Below are 17,048 nucleotides of genomic sequence, written 5' to 3'. Positions count from 1 at the left end.
TCTGATTTATCTACTGGAATAACAGTTTGGAAACTAGTCCTTCATCCTTCTCCTAAACATTCCTCCATCTCCAGTATGTAACTGATGCATAAAACCCCAACGAAGGAGACTTGTACAAACACCCAATTATAGAGGCTGGCAAGTGTTAATTTGTTACTATAGCTACACATTTTATGTCATTTGATGGGAATGTGTCTTTTCAAATTGCTCTAAGCCCAGGGGAAAAGGTATAAGGTTGATGATCTCTTAATGCACATCCATAATTCTATTAGGTTTGATCTCCAGGGGAAAGAAGAAAATTCCTAAGTGCTATGGTGTGAAAGAGGTAATAGACGCAGCTGGTCAGAGACAACAGGGCTACCCTGACTAGCTAGCATCACCATTCTTCATTTTATGGCAAGGTTTTTAGAGTAGTGGTTCTCAGAATGTGTTCTCTGGGCCAGCACTATCAAGCACCATGTAAACACATGTCAGAAATGCAAATTCTTGGAGCCCACCTTGACCTCCTAAATCTGAAACTCAGGAAGTGGAGTCCAGCAGGCTATATTTTAACAATACCTTCCAAATAATCTCACATGCTCTAAAACTGGAAAATAATGTCTCGGGATATAGACATCATATTTCACATCTTTCACCAATAAGGTTTTCAAGGACAAGTAAGAAATGTCATTATACATTAAGCCAAGTGCCTTTATGGCCATAGATTAACATAACTGTATATTTGTTGAGTTTTGATCATAAGAAAAGGGGATTTATAATGTCCTAGTTTATAATTTATACCTCACCACTAGCTGCTGGTGATAAAAAAAAAAAAGTCAACTAGTCATACTACAATTTTCCAGCCATACTCAGCGATGGTCCTCAGCCAGGAGGTAGTTCTTCATGGAGGTCTTGAAGAATAGAACATAAAACTGACCACTGTGCTTTATACAGAAATACCACATGTTGGACCATGTATTGCTAGACAAGGTAACTACGTCCTATTTGCATGGCAAATGTGTTTTATCTTGACAGCACATCTCAACAGACTGAGATGCTCACTTCTGGGTCTGCAGTGGTGCAACCTACAGCCAGTTAATGAACACCTGCTCCTCCTTTCTAAAAATTACAGAGGATACCTGTTCACAATCTATCCAGAAGATGTACTAAGATTATCACAGTCTATAAAACAGACTAATTTTCAGAAGAAAAATTAGAGTCAAGTTTCTACTTAGTATCTAAAGCTTTAAAACATTAATTAAAAGACTTAATAAAATTTTGGAATTTTATGTTGATAGGAAAATTTTTTAGACTGCTAAGAAAGATTAATTGACCATATAAGGATACTTTAAGTTCTAGGCTCTCTACTCGGTTCCATGATCTATGCGTCTGTGTTTGTGCCACTACCACACTGTTTTGATTAGCGCAACTTGGTAGTGTATCTTGAAATCTGGTTCTCCTGCCTCCAGCCTTTCTCTTCTTTCTCAAGTTCACCTTGGCTATATTCAGGGACTTTTGTGATTCCACACAAATTTTCAGATTATTTGTTCTAGTTCTGTGAAGAATGTTATTGGTATTTCGATAGGAATTGCAATGAATCTGCAGACTACTTTGGGTAGTAGGGGCATTTTAACAATATTAATTCTCCTAATCCACAAACATGGAATTTCATTGTGTCCTCTTCAATTTCTTAATGTTTTGTTGCTTTCAGATTACAGGTTTCACCTCCTTGGTTAAGTTTACTTCTAGGTATTTTATTCTTTTTGGTACAACTGTAAATGAAATTGTTTCTTAATTTCTCTTTCTGCTACTTCATTATCAAAAGCAAGAATATATAATGGGTAAAAGACCATCTCTTCAATAAATGGTGTTGGGAAAACTGGACAGCTACATACAAAAGAATGAAACTAGACCACTTTGTTATGCCATACACAAAAATAAAATCAAAATGAATTAAAGACCTAAATGTAAAATGTGAAACCATAAAAATCCTAAAAGATAACAGAGGTCATAATTTCTTTGACATTGGCCATAGCAATATCTTTCTAAGGTAAATAAACTATCGGGACTACATCTAAATAAAAAGCTTCTGCACAGTGAAGAAAACGGTCAACAAGACAAAAAGGCAACCTATCAAATGGGAAAAAGTTATTTGTAAATGATATATCCAATAAGGAGTTAATATCCAAAATATATAAAGAACTTATACAACTCAACACCAAAGAAAGCAAACAATCAGACTGAAAAACAGGCAGGGAACCTGAAAAGACGTTGCTCCGAAGAAGACATACAGATGGCCTGGTGACACATGAAAAGATGCTCGATATCCCTTATCATCAGGGAAATGCAAATCAAAACCACAATGAGAGGGCGCCTGGGTGGCTCAGTAGGTTAAGCCTCTGCCTTTGGCTCAGGGCATGATCCCAGGGTCCTGGGATCGAGCCCCACATCAGACTCTCTGCTCAGCAGGGAGCCTGCTTCCCCCTCTCTCTCTGCCTGCCTCTCTGCCTACTTGTGATCTCTCTCTCTCTGTCAAAAAAATAAAGAAAATCTTAAAAAAAAAAAAGAAAGAAAGAAAGGAAAAACTACAAGGGTCAAATAAATGCAGAAAAGATGGTAAACTGCCTAATTCAGGTATGTACTCAAATTTTGTTCTTTTTTCTTTTTTTTGAGAGAGACAGAGAGCAAGAACACACACGCACATGAGTGGTCATGGGGGGAGGAAGAGCAAAGGGAGGAGGGGGTGAGGGAATCTTAAGCAAGCTCCACAACTAACATGAAGCCCCACATGGGGCTCCATTTCATGACCCTGAGATCATGACCTGAGCTGAAGCTCAAGCTGGACGCTTTACCAACTGAGCCACGCAGATGCCCCTGCCCTCAAAGTTCTTAAAAAATGGATAATGTCGAGTGGTGTCAAGAAAATCAAGAAATGGATGCTTTCATAGACTTTGGAGAGAATGTAAAATGGTAAACATTTTTTGAAATGTAATTTGATAATCTATTCAAATTCAAATTTTCATATTCCAGTTTTGAACAGGCTTATCCTCTTAACCAAGAATTCCTCTTCTAGACACCTATTTTAAGGGATATTCACAAATGTTCATGAAAGTGTTCAGGGCAACATTTCTGAGAGAGCGACATTTGGAAAATGCATATCTGGGAAATCATGTAATACATGTATCAGTGCATAGAGCGGGAACTGAAAGGAGGCATACCAGATTTCTTACAGTGGATAGTCTGGGCAGAGGAACAAAAAAGAATGAGAAGTTCGAAGATTTTACTTAACTTTAAAAAAAATTCAAACATGAACAATAATTTCATGTATAAAATTCAAAAAACAAAGAAACACTTGAAAGAAAAGAATCTTACACACTTACATACTTACAGTGATCACGGCGTGACATATAGAGCTGTCCAGTCACTAAGCTGCACACTCGAAACTAACGTAACAATGTGCATCAACTCTACTTTAATTTAAAAAAATCTTATCTAAGTCCCAAAATATCAAACAAAGCAATGAACTTCAGCCTCCCTGGCTGAAGCTTCCAGGAGAGAACGAGGCTTCTTGACTGGCCCATTCAACCTTTTTGGGCCTGTGCGTATACTAGAGGATAAGCTCAGTTTTCAAGCCACTAGACTACATGAACGCAGAAGACACTTCCTGGTCCCACAGGAGAATATAATGTTTTTGAGGCATTTAGTATCACTGAAGTCCATCCAAATTTTAGTCACATACAGCAAAGTACATTTGGATTTTAGACCACAGCCATGGAGTTTGACCTTTAACTTAAATCAATCATATGTCAATATTAAGAAATGTATCTTCCTAGCCATTTAAATATTCTAAGACAACCTGTCAGCCTACTGCCAAACATAACACAACTACCAAATAAGCCACCTCCTATGGAAAAAAGGGTCTTTTTGAAAATATTTCTTCAGCATGTCTTCCATTTTAAAGAAACTCTAGTTGAGGACCACCACTTGAAAGTATCTGTACATTCACCGAACACACAAAGAAGGGATTGTTCATTCATCCTGTACTAACTGCCTCTTAGGGCAATGACTGCACAGTGAGTAAGCAGGAGACCTCAGCAGTGGTTAATGGCAATGAAGTTGAACACAACCACCAAAATCATAGTAAGTTAAGACTCCCAGAGAGAAATGTGGGAAGTCATCCAAGCCACTAATCATTTACAACATTTTTTATATTATTTAAGAGAAACCAGCTATAGAACAGCAAGCTTTTTGTTCTTATACTATCAAGCTTTTGTTATCATACTATCAAGCAATTAGAAAGAAATATGAAATCATTGATGTGATGTGCAACAGTATTTCATGCTTAGAATAATCTGAGGAAGTGTGGGTCCTGTCAAGAACCTGGGAGGTCTTGCGATCACCTGGGCCTCAAAGAAGGTTCATATAACAGATGGAGAGAAATCCACGGTGTTTAAAAAAAAAGGTTCACGGCTCTATTTCATTTCATCTCATCAGAAAAGTTATTTCCATTAAAGATGAGATGCTATTAGTTAGTCAAACATTGTTTTTCGCTGACCATTATGAGCGCAATGGCTGCAGACGTCCTACAGTTCTAACTCAGGAACCTGTAGTCAAGAGCAAACTACTAAACCATTAAAAAAGTCTTCGCTGGTGATGTTTGGAAAAGACAGCTTTAATATCTTTGGATATACTTTAGATATACTGTGTCCACAAAAGTATAGTTATCAAAAGCAAACATTCGATTATGGTTATTGGGAATTGATTATGGTTACTGGTCTTTAAAAAGTTCATGGTGGAAGATTTTTATACTTATAAACCTTCACTGTCCATTCATCTGCCCTCTCCCTAACTTACTGAATTGACTCTTCAAGTTCCACGAGGAGTGAGGTGGTCAAACAAGGAAGTCTTGAGCCTTTCTTTGAATTTATCCTGCCTTGAAAAGTTCAATGACCCCAGGGCTTCTACCTACCACATAGATGACTCACATTATTTCAACTCCTGACCTGAATCTCTCCTAGTTCATTGCTTGGAACCCCAAGGTGTCAACCTTTCATTTCACTGGTCTACACTGCCCATCAGCTCATAAAAATTGGATTTCTTAAATTACATTGATCAGAATCCTAAAAAAAAAAAAATAGCCTTCTTTGTTTCCATACTATTTCTGCTAGAATAAGACATCCTTATCAAATCGAGTATTTTAATGAAAAATGGGATTAAAGAATAGAGGGTTTCAGGCATTCAATAATAATGTAATTTTCCCAGCACAAAATTTCAATAAGAATGAAATATTTACCCGTATACTTAATAGTTAAAAATCTGTATCTGTACAGGAAGGTGTAATCATATAAACACACGAGTCAACCACTATCAAAGATTGACTATGTTATACTTAAAAGTAAAAGCTATCTTTTCCAAACATCACCCGCAAAGATTTTTCAATAGCCTACTCCCAAGTCCATCATCCACCATGATATAAACTGAGCAGAGAGCAAAGCAAACAAAGCAGAAATGTTGCCAATAGAACAGCTGACAAGCTCCCCCCACCACTGGGAATTTCAGATTGGAATAAGGTTATTAACAATTGTGAGCCTCTTAAAGCAAATCAAGTTCCTTAATTAATTATTTTATGAATTGAACTATATCAAACTGTAGTTTTCAAAAAACTAACATTAAAGGAGGGAGAGAAAAAAAAGCCATAGAATATGCTTGGTTTTTCCACTCCACTAAACAATAATCCTTGCTTTCCTTAGAAAGATTCGTATTTAATTAGAATGCCTCTCTTGATTAATTTTCCCAATTTTGATAAATTCAATTATTTCTCTTTGATACTGAAATAAATACTTGAATATACGTATGTCCACACTTATTTCACGTGCTTTTGTTGGAGCTGTTTTATCGGTTTCTTCTATAGGTAGTAATATTGCTTTTGCAGTTACGAACAGTATTTATATATGTACTTCTGAATTTATATATGTGTGTTTACATGTAATAATAGCATTTTACTACTACTATTATAACGGTAAATTTACTATTGCTAATATAAGCATGTAACTATCCCTAATAACAGCATTATTACTATTATTGCTATTATTTGCTATTCTGAAAACTAGGCACCTTCTTCTGCCTTCTGCTACAAATCTGCAGACAATGCTGGAGGCAGACTCCCCGAAAGCCGTGCACATACCACCCCTGCCCCCCATCATACACGCACATACAGTCACTAATCCTTCATTCCTCTGCTTAGGCTCCCCACCGTGTGGACCTGGAAATGCAGAAACATATGCCAACAAAGAAAACACCTATAAACATGACCCTGTAAATTCTTCCAGCAAATACTTATTAGACCAAGAAAGCACATAATCATCAATATCTAAAAACATGAAGACCAGCATTTGAGGCTGAAGGCTACAAATCTGACAGGCTCAACTCTTCAGCCCCTGATTGGCGGTTTTTCCTCCTCCTTTCCCCAAGATTAAACTGCAGCCAATTTTCATCCAGCCAGTGACAGATACTCTTCACCGACAAAGGAAGGGAGATGAAGCGAGACTGACAAAGCTGAGAATCCATAGTGGGATTGCAAGAATGACGGACTAGATCAATGAATCTTGTTCCTAAATCAGAAATGCTTTAGGGAGAAAAATGCAATGACAGAAATCACTGACTGTGGAGTCACCATATGGTCTCTTCCATTCATGGTTAGCATAGTCCAAAAACTGCTTATAAATCTGTTTTTTAAAATAACCCCCAAGTTTCTAACAAAAGCTCCGATATATAAATAGAGAAGATCCACACGGGAAGAGCATGAGAAAAGCCAGATTCCGAACCCCACCACCATCTCAGGCCTAGGTAGGGCTCATCACCCACGTTCCATCTCACTACGGATCCAAACAATTTCCCTGATGTCAAAAAGCAGTCCATAAATGTATATACTGACAGCTTCAGAAGCACAGAGCACCATCGTGAGAGCAAAAAAACAGGCCAGTGAAGAAAACGCCGGATGACTCAGAAGTACTGACAAGGTCCCTTTACTTAAAAATCTTAGAATCTAATGCGCAAAGAAGAAAAAGGTAAGAGTCTCACCCTGGCAGACGGCGCTAACGCAAAAGATACAGTGCTCCTCCAGTTCTCAATTGAAATTAGATGTCTAAATTAAGAAAAGAGGGAGCGAAAAATATTTTCCAGAACAAATGAATTTTCATTATGTTGTATCTCCTTGGGGAGCACCAATTAGGCTGATGACAGGATACACCGCTCTACCAGAGGCCTGGGGTTACATTTCTTCTTATCTCGGGCACCTACGCTTGACAAAGGTCACTTATCATTAAGTGGTAATCTATGTCTTGAGATAATTCCCTTCCTAGATCACGTCTCAATTGATTTAAAATAATTTTAAAAACCCCCAATAAAGACACAAAATAAACAGACTCCCGAAATAGCAAACCACCATTTAGAAAAAATGGTTCATTTTCTAATGGAAGAAAAGGTTGGCTTTTCTCCAAAGCATATAAACACTTTAAAAATTTGTTCAGCAACTGACTGAGTAAACGAAATTTATTAGAGAAAAACTGAAGAATAAGTAAGAATGCAGGAACAAAAAATATCACTGCGCTTGTAAAACCTATTCCAGGCAAACATTTAAAACAGATACTTTGCATAGCAAATAGGCCACTGAAGAATTGGGCATTTCAGGTTCCTGCATTTTCAGATTTCTTATTCTTCCACTTCTCTGAATTTCCCATTGCCTTAATGGCAATCTCAGAATTAAAACCAAAAGACAATTTCTTTTTTTTTTTTTTTACATATAAATTTCACACTCGCCCACCCCTGCTTTGCTGTCAAGTGTCTGACCCTGGTTTGATAATCTCATTTCCTGAGAATCAAAAAGCTGGAAATTTAAGCTTCCTAGAGTGTTAATTGCAGCCCTGCTCCATTGCTAATCAAAAAATTGGATGTTTTGCATGAAAATGCTTCTCTAATTAATTCTCAGTCATAAATCGCCCTGGTTTTAATAACCCCTCCTTGATTGGATAGCCTTTGAAGAGACAGTGCAGCTAATCCACTAAACTAGAAAAAACACACGCAGAGGAAATAATAAGTGGGCTTACAAGGTATGAACTAGATGATTGCATTAATACTGTCAAACTAAAAGAAAGTGAGTCCCTTTCTGGGCTTTTCATGCCTCACCCTGCACCCCAGTAAAATAAACCATGAAACTAGGAATCATGAACAAAGTCAACTGTCACAGAGGCCATGCATCAGAAGTCAAATCTTTCACTCTCCTTCCGTAAAACAGCTATTCCTCTCATTTTTTAAAAAAGAGGCTTCCCTTGGCATTTTTCCCCCTAGAAGCTGGAGATCCAACCACGTCCACTTGTCACACTGTCTATTTTAATAAGACAGGGTTTTTGCTTCCCTTCTTCCCTCTGCTTCTGACTGACAATATATTATCATACATATCTCTAAGAGGTGCTGAACTGGATTTTCATTATCCAAAATGTCAAGATTCGTTTTTGTCATCAGAGAACACAGCTGGTCTACACCAGCAGCCCTTTGATTAATTCAAATGGAACAAGTCACCTATACATAACTTCATTTTCCCTAGACTGGGTCTTGCATTCTGCAAATTTTAATTTACAGCTTGTCAGTATAAGATACCATTTGCTGCCATGGCGGCACTCAAAGAAAAAAAGCAAGTCTTAATTAACAGCACTTTGCATTAATCCTATGATTACTAATAAGGCAACAATTGGGAATTTTTAGCCTCAGAGCAGGACTTATTTACAATTCACTCACTACCTGTTTAATAATATTGTACAAACTTTCAGAAGATACTAGAGAAATACAGATGCACAATGATCAGTATATTTAACAAACACTACTTTTAACATATAAATGAATATAAATGTGGTTTTCCAGTTGACCTGTGAAACAGTTATGTCTCCTTTCTCTAAATTCATGAAAGTAGGTATAAAAAAAAGTTACACTAAGAGAAAATGACAGATTAACAGGCCTGGACTAATTATTACAACAAGAGAAAAAGGACTTGAGGTAGATTCTGACTTGGATATAGAATGCACAAACCCACAGGTGTATAGCCTTCTACCATCAATAAGATTACATTAAAAAATTCACAAGCCACCATGAGATACCACTGTACACCCACTAAAATGTCTGAAATTAGAAAAACTGACAATACCAAGTGTTGGCATATACTGCTGGTGGAAATTTAAAATGATACTCTCACTTTAAAAATCTGGCAGTTTCTTAGAAAGTTAAGCATATTCCTACCACAGGACCCACAATTTCACTCCTCAGTATTCCCAAGAGAACTGAAAATTTATGTGCCACACCAAGACTTATACACAAATGCTTACAGCAGCATTATTCTCAATAACCAAAACCTGGACACGACACAAACACACATCAACAGCTAGAATGTAAACGTTGTGGTATATCCTATCTCTCTTGTGGTACCACCATACAACAGAGTACCACTCAGCAATAAAAGAGGGACAAATTACTGATAGATGCAGGAACATGGATAAATGTCAAAATCATTATGTTCTCAAAGAAGCCAGTCACAAAATTGTATACTATATGAGTCTATTTCTATAAAATTTAGAAATTGCAAGCTAACCTAATGGGAAAAATCACGTTGGTAGTCACCTAAGGCTGGGAATAGAGAGATAATGGTCTACAAAAGGGCACAAGGAAACTCTTGAGTGATGAAAATGCTTGGAATCATGACAGGTAAACACATCTATCAAAACTCAACGAATTGTTCATTTTAAGTGAATGTGGCCTACTGTATGTAAATTATCTCAATAAAAGAGAAAAATGCACAAGCTATTTCAAATCCAAGTTATTTTGCAAACTGTATATAATAAACTCCATGATATCAATTGTTCACCTCTACCATTTACCAGTTGTGTGACTTTGGTCAAGTCACTTAACCACTATGAGATATGGTTTTCTTAGCCATAAAGAATTAGAAAATAAGGTCTCCTTCACAAAATGATTCTGAGAGTCAAGCGGTAATCATGTACTGCAAAAAAATGACACCTCAGTAAGTTCACTCTCTTCTCTCAAATATTAGTTTCCCTTAACTTCCTTCCTAATATAATTTAATCTGTGATATACTCATGTATCCCTCAAGTATTACTAATATATTGGAAAAAGTTCTATGCTTGAAAAGACCTCAACTTCTATCTAGTTCACTGTTTGGTTAACGTGTAATACTGAATTTCTTTTCATTTGTAAAAAGCATGAATATTTATTGAGTGCTGACTACAGATGCCAGACACTGTATGAGGAAATTGAGATGTACGGTTACCTCAAATGACATGGCGCCCGTCAGCTTGGAACTTAGGATAAATACTGAACAAACAATTTTACACAAACAATAAGAAAATATGGAGTAATTATAAGCATGCCATGTGCTACAATGAAGAAGCTAACCTAGTCGGGCAGGGTAGGGAGGGATTTAAAAAAGCAAAACAAAAAAACTTTCCTCAAGGAAGTAAGAGTTGAGAGATTAAAAGAAGACACTCCATGTTAAAAGTTTTAGAATACTGATTGACACATGGTAGGTATTTAATAAGCATCATTTAAAAATCATACAAGGCAGAGAACTACCTTAAAGTTGACAACTAGATATCAAGGAGAAAGGGAAGATGGGGTGAGCCAATTCCAGATATAGGGAGCAGCATAAAAGGAGGCCCCAAGGCCTGAATGGGGATGCATGTCCTCAGAAACCCAGCGTGGCTGTGGTCGGAAAGGAGGCCACAAAGAGGCCATGTGCAACTGGTGCCCAAACAGGCAGAACACTGTTAGGTGTATTAAGGACATGGAACTTAGTACTAAGAAATATTAAAAAAAAAAAAAAAAATCACTGAATATTTTTAAGTCACTCTGGTTCCCAATATAACGAATGATTTGGAAGGAGTCAAGGCAGAGGCAGGACCAACCAAGAGGTGATGGCAGTTAGAACCTGGGTAGAAGTGAGTTACTTTAAAAAAAAAATAAAGAGTTGATGGGTTTGTAACAGTAGATGGGTTAGGAAACAGTATCAGCAGGATCTGGGAATAGATTAACTGCTTACAGAAGAGAAGGATCACTTCAGGTTTAGCAGCTGGTAAGTTGAAATGCTATTTAATGAAATCAAATACGCTGAAAGAAGAGTGGGTTCTGGGGTGGTGGGGAGAAGGGGAATGATGAATACCCAACTTTTGTATCAACATGGACGGGACTGGAGGAGATTATGCTGAGTGAAATAAGTCAAGCAGAGAGAGTCAGTTATCATATGGTTTCACTTACTTGTGGGGCATAAGGAATAATGTGGAGGACATTAGGAGAAGGAAAGGAAAAGTGAAGGGGGGGAATTGGAGGGGGAGATGGGCCACAAGACTGTGGACTCCGAGAAACAAACTGAGGGTTTTAGAGGGGAGGGGGGTGGGAGGATGAGTGAGCCTGGTGCTGGGTATTAAGGAGGGCACGTATTGAACAGAGCACTGGGTGTTATACGCAAACAAAGAATCCTGGGACACTGCATCAAAAACTAATGATGTATTTTATGGTGACTAACAAATAACACAATAAAAAAAAAGTTCTAACAAATTAATAAATGATTACTTGCAAGAAAGGCCACCTGAGAATGCTGGGTAAAAATGCATATACATAATCAGGCCTTCCTAGGAAGAACACAAGGACATTTCTCTATAAAAAGCTGTACTACAAATCAGTGAATTGGGATACAGACTAAGCGCTAAATAATGGTATCCAGAAACACCTGCCAGATCCAGGGGAGGAAAAAAGTAGCACAATTAGGGAGAGCTCAGAAGTCCTTTTTAAAAATGAAAACAACAGAGGCGCCGGGGTGGTGCAGTCAGTTAAGCGTCTGTCTCTTGGTTTTGGCTTGGGTCGTGATCTCAGGGTTGTGAGATTGATCCCCGTATTAGGTTCTGTGCTCAACGCAGGGTCTGTTTGAGATTCTCTCTCCCTCTCCGCCTCCTGCTCATGTTCTCTGTCTCTCTAAAATACATCTTAAAAAAGAAGAGAGAGAACCGTAAGGTAGACTACACATCATCAGCATGGCAAAAACTTAAGAGGCTGATCAAACCTCTGTGAGAATGCACAACAACTGAAATTCTCAAGCAATTTCTCATTTATTTCTATAATTGCAAAATGCCTATTGGTATCTTCTAAAGCTAAACATGTAACTATTTCATGATAGCTAGCAATTCCACTCCTAGGTATAACCCTACAAGAAATCAGTGTTTATGTACAAAGTGGTTTATAGCAAATTTGACATAGCCCCAAAGTAGAAATGATAAATATCTATTAACAAGAGAATGAATAAATTGTCCTATAAGCATACAACAAAATATACAGCAAGAAAAACAAACTGATACATACTGTAACATGAATGAATGGCACAGACAACATGTTGAGCAAAAGCAACTAGAGACACAAGATGTTGTAAGATTCTAACTACGTGGATGTAAGGAATAGGCAAAGCTAAGTGATGACATTATGAATCAGAAGACAGGCTACGTCGAGGGGCTGGTATTGACTAGGAAGTGGCATGAGAAAGCCTTCTAGGGGCTAGTTACATGGGTATATCTATAAGCAAAAATTTAGCTCTATATTTAAGGTAAGCGTACGTGATACACTTTATTGTAGGTATATTCTACTTCAATAAAAAGAGAAATAATAAAATTGTGAGAATAAGAAAATAAGGTAGAAAAAAGGAAGAGCAGAAAGGATTCAGTTCATAGGGAACTAAAGCTCACACGCTAGAGGTAATCTGCTTCCATGACATATATTCTAAAAATAATTGAGACAGCTACAAATTTCAAAGTGTCAACAAACAATTATGGCTAAAATCTCAGCAAACACCATCTAAAACTGAGCTAATTGTTCCCTCTGGGCATTATATTTGCCCAAAAATGTCCTAGAAGTGAAGGTATAAAGAGAACCATACTACCATTTTGGGAACAAAGGATTTCAATTCCTTGGGAAATAAGTCCAAATTCTGTATTGAGGAAACTCCATCCATTGAGTTCATCAGAGGAAACAATTTAGAAATGATCAGAGACAACCGCTCAATTTAGATGCTAAAGAATTCTTATGGAACAAGAAATGCTTCTTGTGAGAAATTCTCTTGAGAAATGCTTTTCAAATGACTCAATAAGGTATTCAAGAAGAGGCAGGATTACGGATTCCCAGTAAGTCACAGAATCTAGAAAGGAAGATACTCATAGATGAGTGGTGTGTCCCATCAGCAGCCTCGCTTTTCCCTGTCCTCTTCCCACAACCACGCCATGGGGAATGACGGCCATGAAGAGTTAACTGCTCACCTTCCAAGCCAAGCCAAAAAATTTCCGCTATCTTTTTTTAACTAGTTTCAGTCACATACCTTTTATTGGTTTTAAGAATGTATGTTGTTTTCGAAAGATCATTTCCCTTTATGATACTCATCTGAGATCTCTGATAGCTCTAGGATTTTTTATTGACTAGGAAGTGGCGTGAGAAAGCCACTTTTTTTTTTTTTTTTTAGGTTAAGAATGGTTAGTAGGTGCGCCTGGGTGGCTCAGTGGGTTAAGCCTCTGCCTTCAGCTCAGGTCATGGTCTCAGGGCCCTGGGATGGAGCCCCGCATTGGACTCTCTGCTCAGCAGGGAGCCTGCTTCTGCCTCTCCCTCTGCCTGCCTCTCTGTCTACTTGTGATCTCTCTCTCTGTGTCAAATAAATAAATAAAATCTTAAAAAAGAATGGTTAGTAAATTATGTTTTTTGTTTTTACAAGTAACCAGGAAGTGACTTCACAATGAAGCTAAGGGTCAGGCAGGCAAGACAACAGTGTTTGTAAAACGTCACCAAACAATCAGCTGGAAGGTAGTTAGTTCATAGAAGAAATGACCTTTCCCTTTTAACCTCCTATTCCGCCATCTACTAATCATCCTCAATTATTTACAGAGTAAAATGCAGTTAGTGGCACTGAATATCAAAATGATTTTGAAGAGAAATGGCCATTTTCATTATTGCCATGAGTATTTACCTCTTGGGCAGATGTAAGTGGTACGAACAGGTCACGGAAGAGACGCTAAGTGCTGCTCACCCAGACCACTGCAGCGGACGCCACTTCACATGACATGATCGCAGTGATCACTGATGTAAGCACAGGTTTTCAACACTCTAGACGAACTTTTGTCAAAAAAGAGAATGGGGAGAAAAGGAGCTTCTGAGGACCATTCTAGGAGATTTCACTGGAATGTATTTGTCCATTAGCATATCTATTCATTCATTAATTTAAAAAGTGTGATGCCAGGTGCTGGGGCAGGGGAGGCAGACCCCAGATAAATTAGCAATAGTTAACATTTAACCAGCATTTAATTCGTGCCAGGCACAGTTCTCAACCCTTTACATATGTTAACCCATTTTATCCTCACTGTGGCCCTACATAAGTCATATGACATCCGTATGTTCAGTTTATAGAAAGAGAAACTGACAAAGGAGTGGTTTGCCCAAACTCACCCAGGCAGTAAGACAGACTGCGGAGACCATGCTCTGAACCTCTAAGTAGTCCTCAGACTCCTATCTTTAGGAACAGACCAAGTGCTGAGAATCAAGAACCTCGAGTTTTAGATGGACTGAGAGTCACAGAAATCATTTAACTTCTATTAACTGAGAAAACCAGTTAAACAACTTGGAACAAAAATCACAAAGCAAGACATTAAGAAAGACGAATGGTAGCTTGATTTGAGTAATTAAAAATACAGGTCCAAGAAGAGTAAATGAAACAAGATGGGATTGGGAGGGAGACAAACCATAAGTGACTCTTAATCTCACAAAACAAACTGAGGGTTGATGGGGGGAGGGGGTTGGGAGAGGGGGTGGGGTTATGGATATCGGGGAGGGTATGTGCTATGGTGAGTGTTGTGAAGTGTGTAAACCTGGCGATTCGCAGACCTGTACCCCTGGGGATAAAAATATATGTTTATAAAGCTGTAAAAAAAAAAAAAAAGAAAGAAAGAAAGGATGAATCCCCAAGTTTTGTAGCAACATGGACGGGACTGGAAGAGATTATGCTGAGTGAAATAAGTCAAGCAGAGAGAGTCAATTATCATATGGTTTCACTTATTTGTGGAGCATAACAAATAGCATGGAGGACAAGGGGAGATGGAGAGGAGAAGGGAGTTGAGGGAAATTGGAAGGGGAGGTGAACCATGAGAGACTATGGACTCTGAAAAACGATCTGAGAATTTTGAAGGGGTGGGGGGTGGGAGGTTGGGGGCACCAGGTGGTGGGTATTGTAGAGGGCACGGATTGCATGGAGCACTGGGTGTGGTGCAAAAATAATGAATACTGTTATGCTGAAAAAAATAAAAAAATTAAAAAAAAAAGTGAAAAGACAAAAAAAAAATACAGGTCCATCTAGGAATAAAAAATAAAGAATTCATATTCTTCAGAGAGTTTAAAATGAGCACTCAAATTAATACGCCAACCAAAGCCTAAAGAGGAGAAGGTGGTATCTGCAATTTAAGAGGAGGAGGAGGGAAGGAAGAAAACCCTAGCTCCAACATCAGACTTAGGAAGGGGAATGGTGATGGGTAAACAGACATTGCTGAATGCCTTAAATATGAGGGAGTCGTTAACAGAGTTGGTTAGATTAGATGTGGTTAGATTAGACTGGATAGATTAAAGTGAAACTAAGAGAGAAATATGAAAATATATGTTAGGGGGGAAAAAGGTATCTTCACCCCTAATACTCCATAAAAACTACCCTCTCTTTGCATTTCCTATCTTAAATAAAATCATTACCTACCCAAGTCACCAGATTGGAAAACTGGGAATCGGCCAAAATGCCTATCTTTGTTCAAACTCCACACAGAAGGAGTCATCATGTCTATGTGATTCTTCCTCGAAATTGGCTTTTGGATCTACTCCCCCCGCACCCCCACTGTTACCTCTTAAAAAGCTGGCATGATCTTATAAGCTCTCACCTGAAATAACACCACAACTTGCCTCACTCTACTCATCACCCAGAGGACAAAATCCATGTCCTCTCGCTATTATAGCAGGTCCTCTGAGCCCTGCCCACCGGTCTCCCTTCTCTAAGCCTTATCTTTCCCAGCATTCTCTGCTTCAACCCCCAAATACCTACTATCCCATGAAGCTCTCCTACATCAGGTGTCGTTTCCATCTTCTCCCTACTTGAGGTACGTGCCACTCCCCAGGGCAGTCTGGTTAACTCACCTTTCCAACTGCAATATAAAGATTCCTCCTTTGTAACACCTTCTAAGACTCCCTCTGGCAACGCTCAGGGTTTTCTCCTCCATGCTCCCAAAAGTACTTAGAACATTCATTAAAACTGTGTCTGCTTGCAAGTCTTATCTTTGATGACACCTAGAACCTTCCTAAATGCGGATGTTCCGGGAACACCCCTGGAATAGCCTAGAAATGTTGACTATATGTTGTCACCTCCGATATGGCAACTGACACAACAACCCTAGGAAATGGGCAGGCTAAGTGTTACTAACTTCATTACACGGCAGAGCAGTCTAGGGCTCAGACAGTTAACGTGACTTGCCTAGTAAAAGCAGGATGAGTAATAGGTACTCCTTCCACTAAACCACTGTGCTCCCCACGCTCCTCAAAGCACAAACAGCTGCACCAACATTCCACATAGGAACATCACTAACCAACTGAACAGGGATATGTAAATTAGTTAACTGGTGCTGAAATCAGACGTTAATGTGCAAACAAACAGGGACTTATTTGAGCTAAGTGGGCATGAATATGCAAATGAACTGGCTGCAATTCAGTAGATGTCATCACAATTCTAGGAATGAACATCCTATATTATGACTATTACAATATTCATGTAGCATTCATACATACTCTCATATATTACTGTAATATGGGCTGTTTGAGTTTAAAATTGTGGTGAAGCCAAAAGTAACTTGATGTATATTTTCATCCACACACTTGTAAGCTGGAAATCAGATGTGAGCACACAGAACTCGTCGATCTCCATACACAACCAAGCTGCCGTTTGCAGGCCAAGCTGA

General features: G+C 38.4%; 1 protein-coding gene across 8 annotated transcripts in view; it reads right to left on the bottom strand.

Annotated features, from left to right (window-relative positions):
- Positions 1-17,048, bottom strand: part of EXOC4 (exocyst complex component 4) — a 755,957-nt gene that overhangs the window by 497,903 nt on the left and 241,006 nt on the right. The window contains exon 10 of one of the 8 annotated variants that reach the window (XM_047694116.1): positions 11,995-12,020. The exons of the other annotated variants lie outside the window; for them this stretch is intronic. Coding sequence (XP_047550072.1) covers positions 12,010-12,020 — 11 coding nt within the window. The 3' untranslated portion in view covers positions 11,995-12,009. Of the gene's footprint in view, positions 1-11,994; positions 12,021-17,048 lie in introns of those variants that run through there. 8 annotated transcript variants of the gene reach the window in all.

This window comes from Lutra lutra, chromosome 11, assembly GCF_902655055.1.
Source record: "Lutra lutra chromosome 11, mLutLut1.2, whole genome shotgun sequence".
Taxonomy (NCBI): Eukaryota; Metazoa; Chordata; class Mammalia; order Carnivora; family Mustelidae; genus Lutra; species Lutra lutra.
This window is presented reverse-complemented; position numbering and strand designations above follow the sequence as displayed.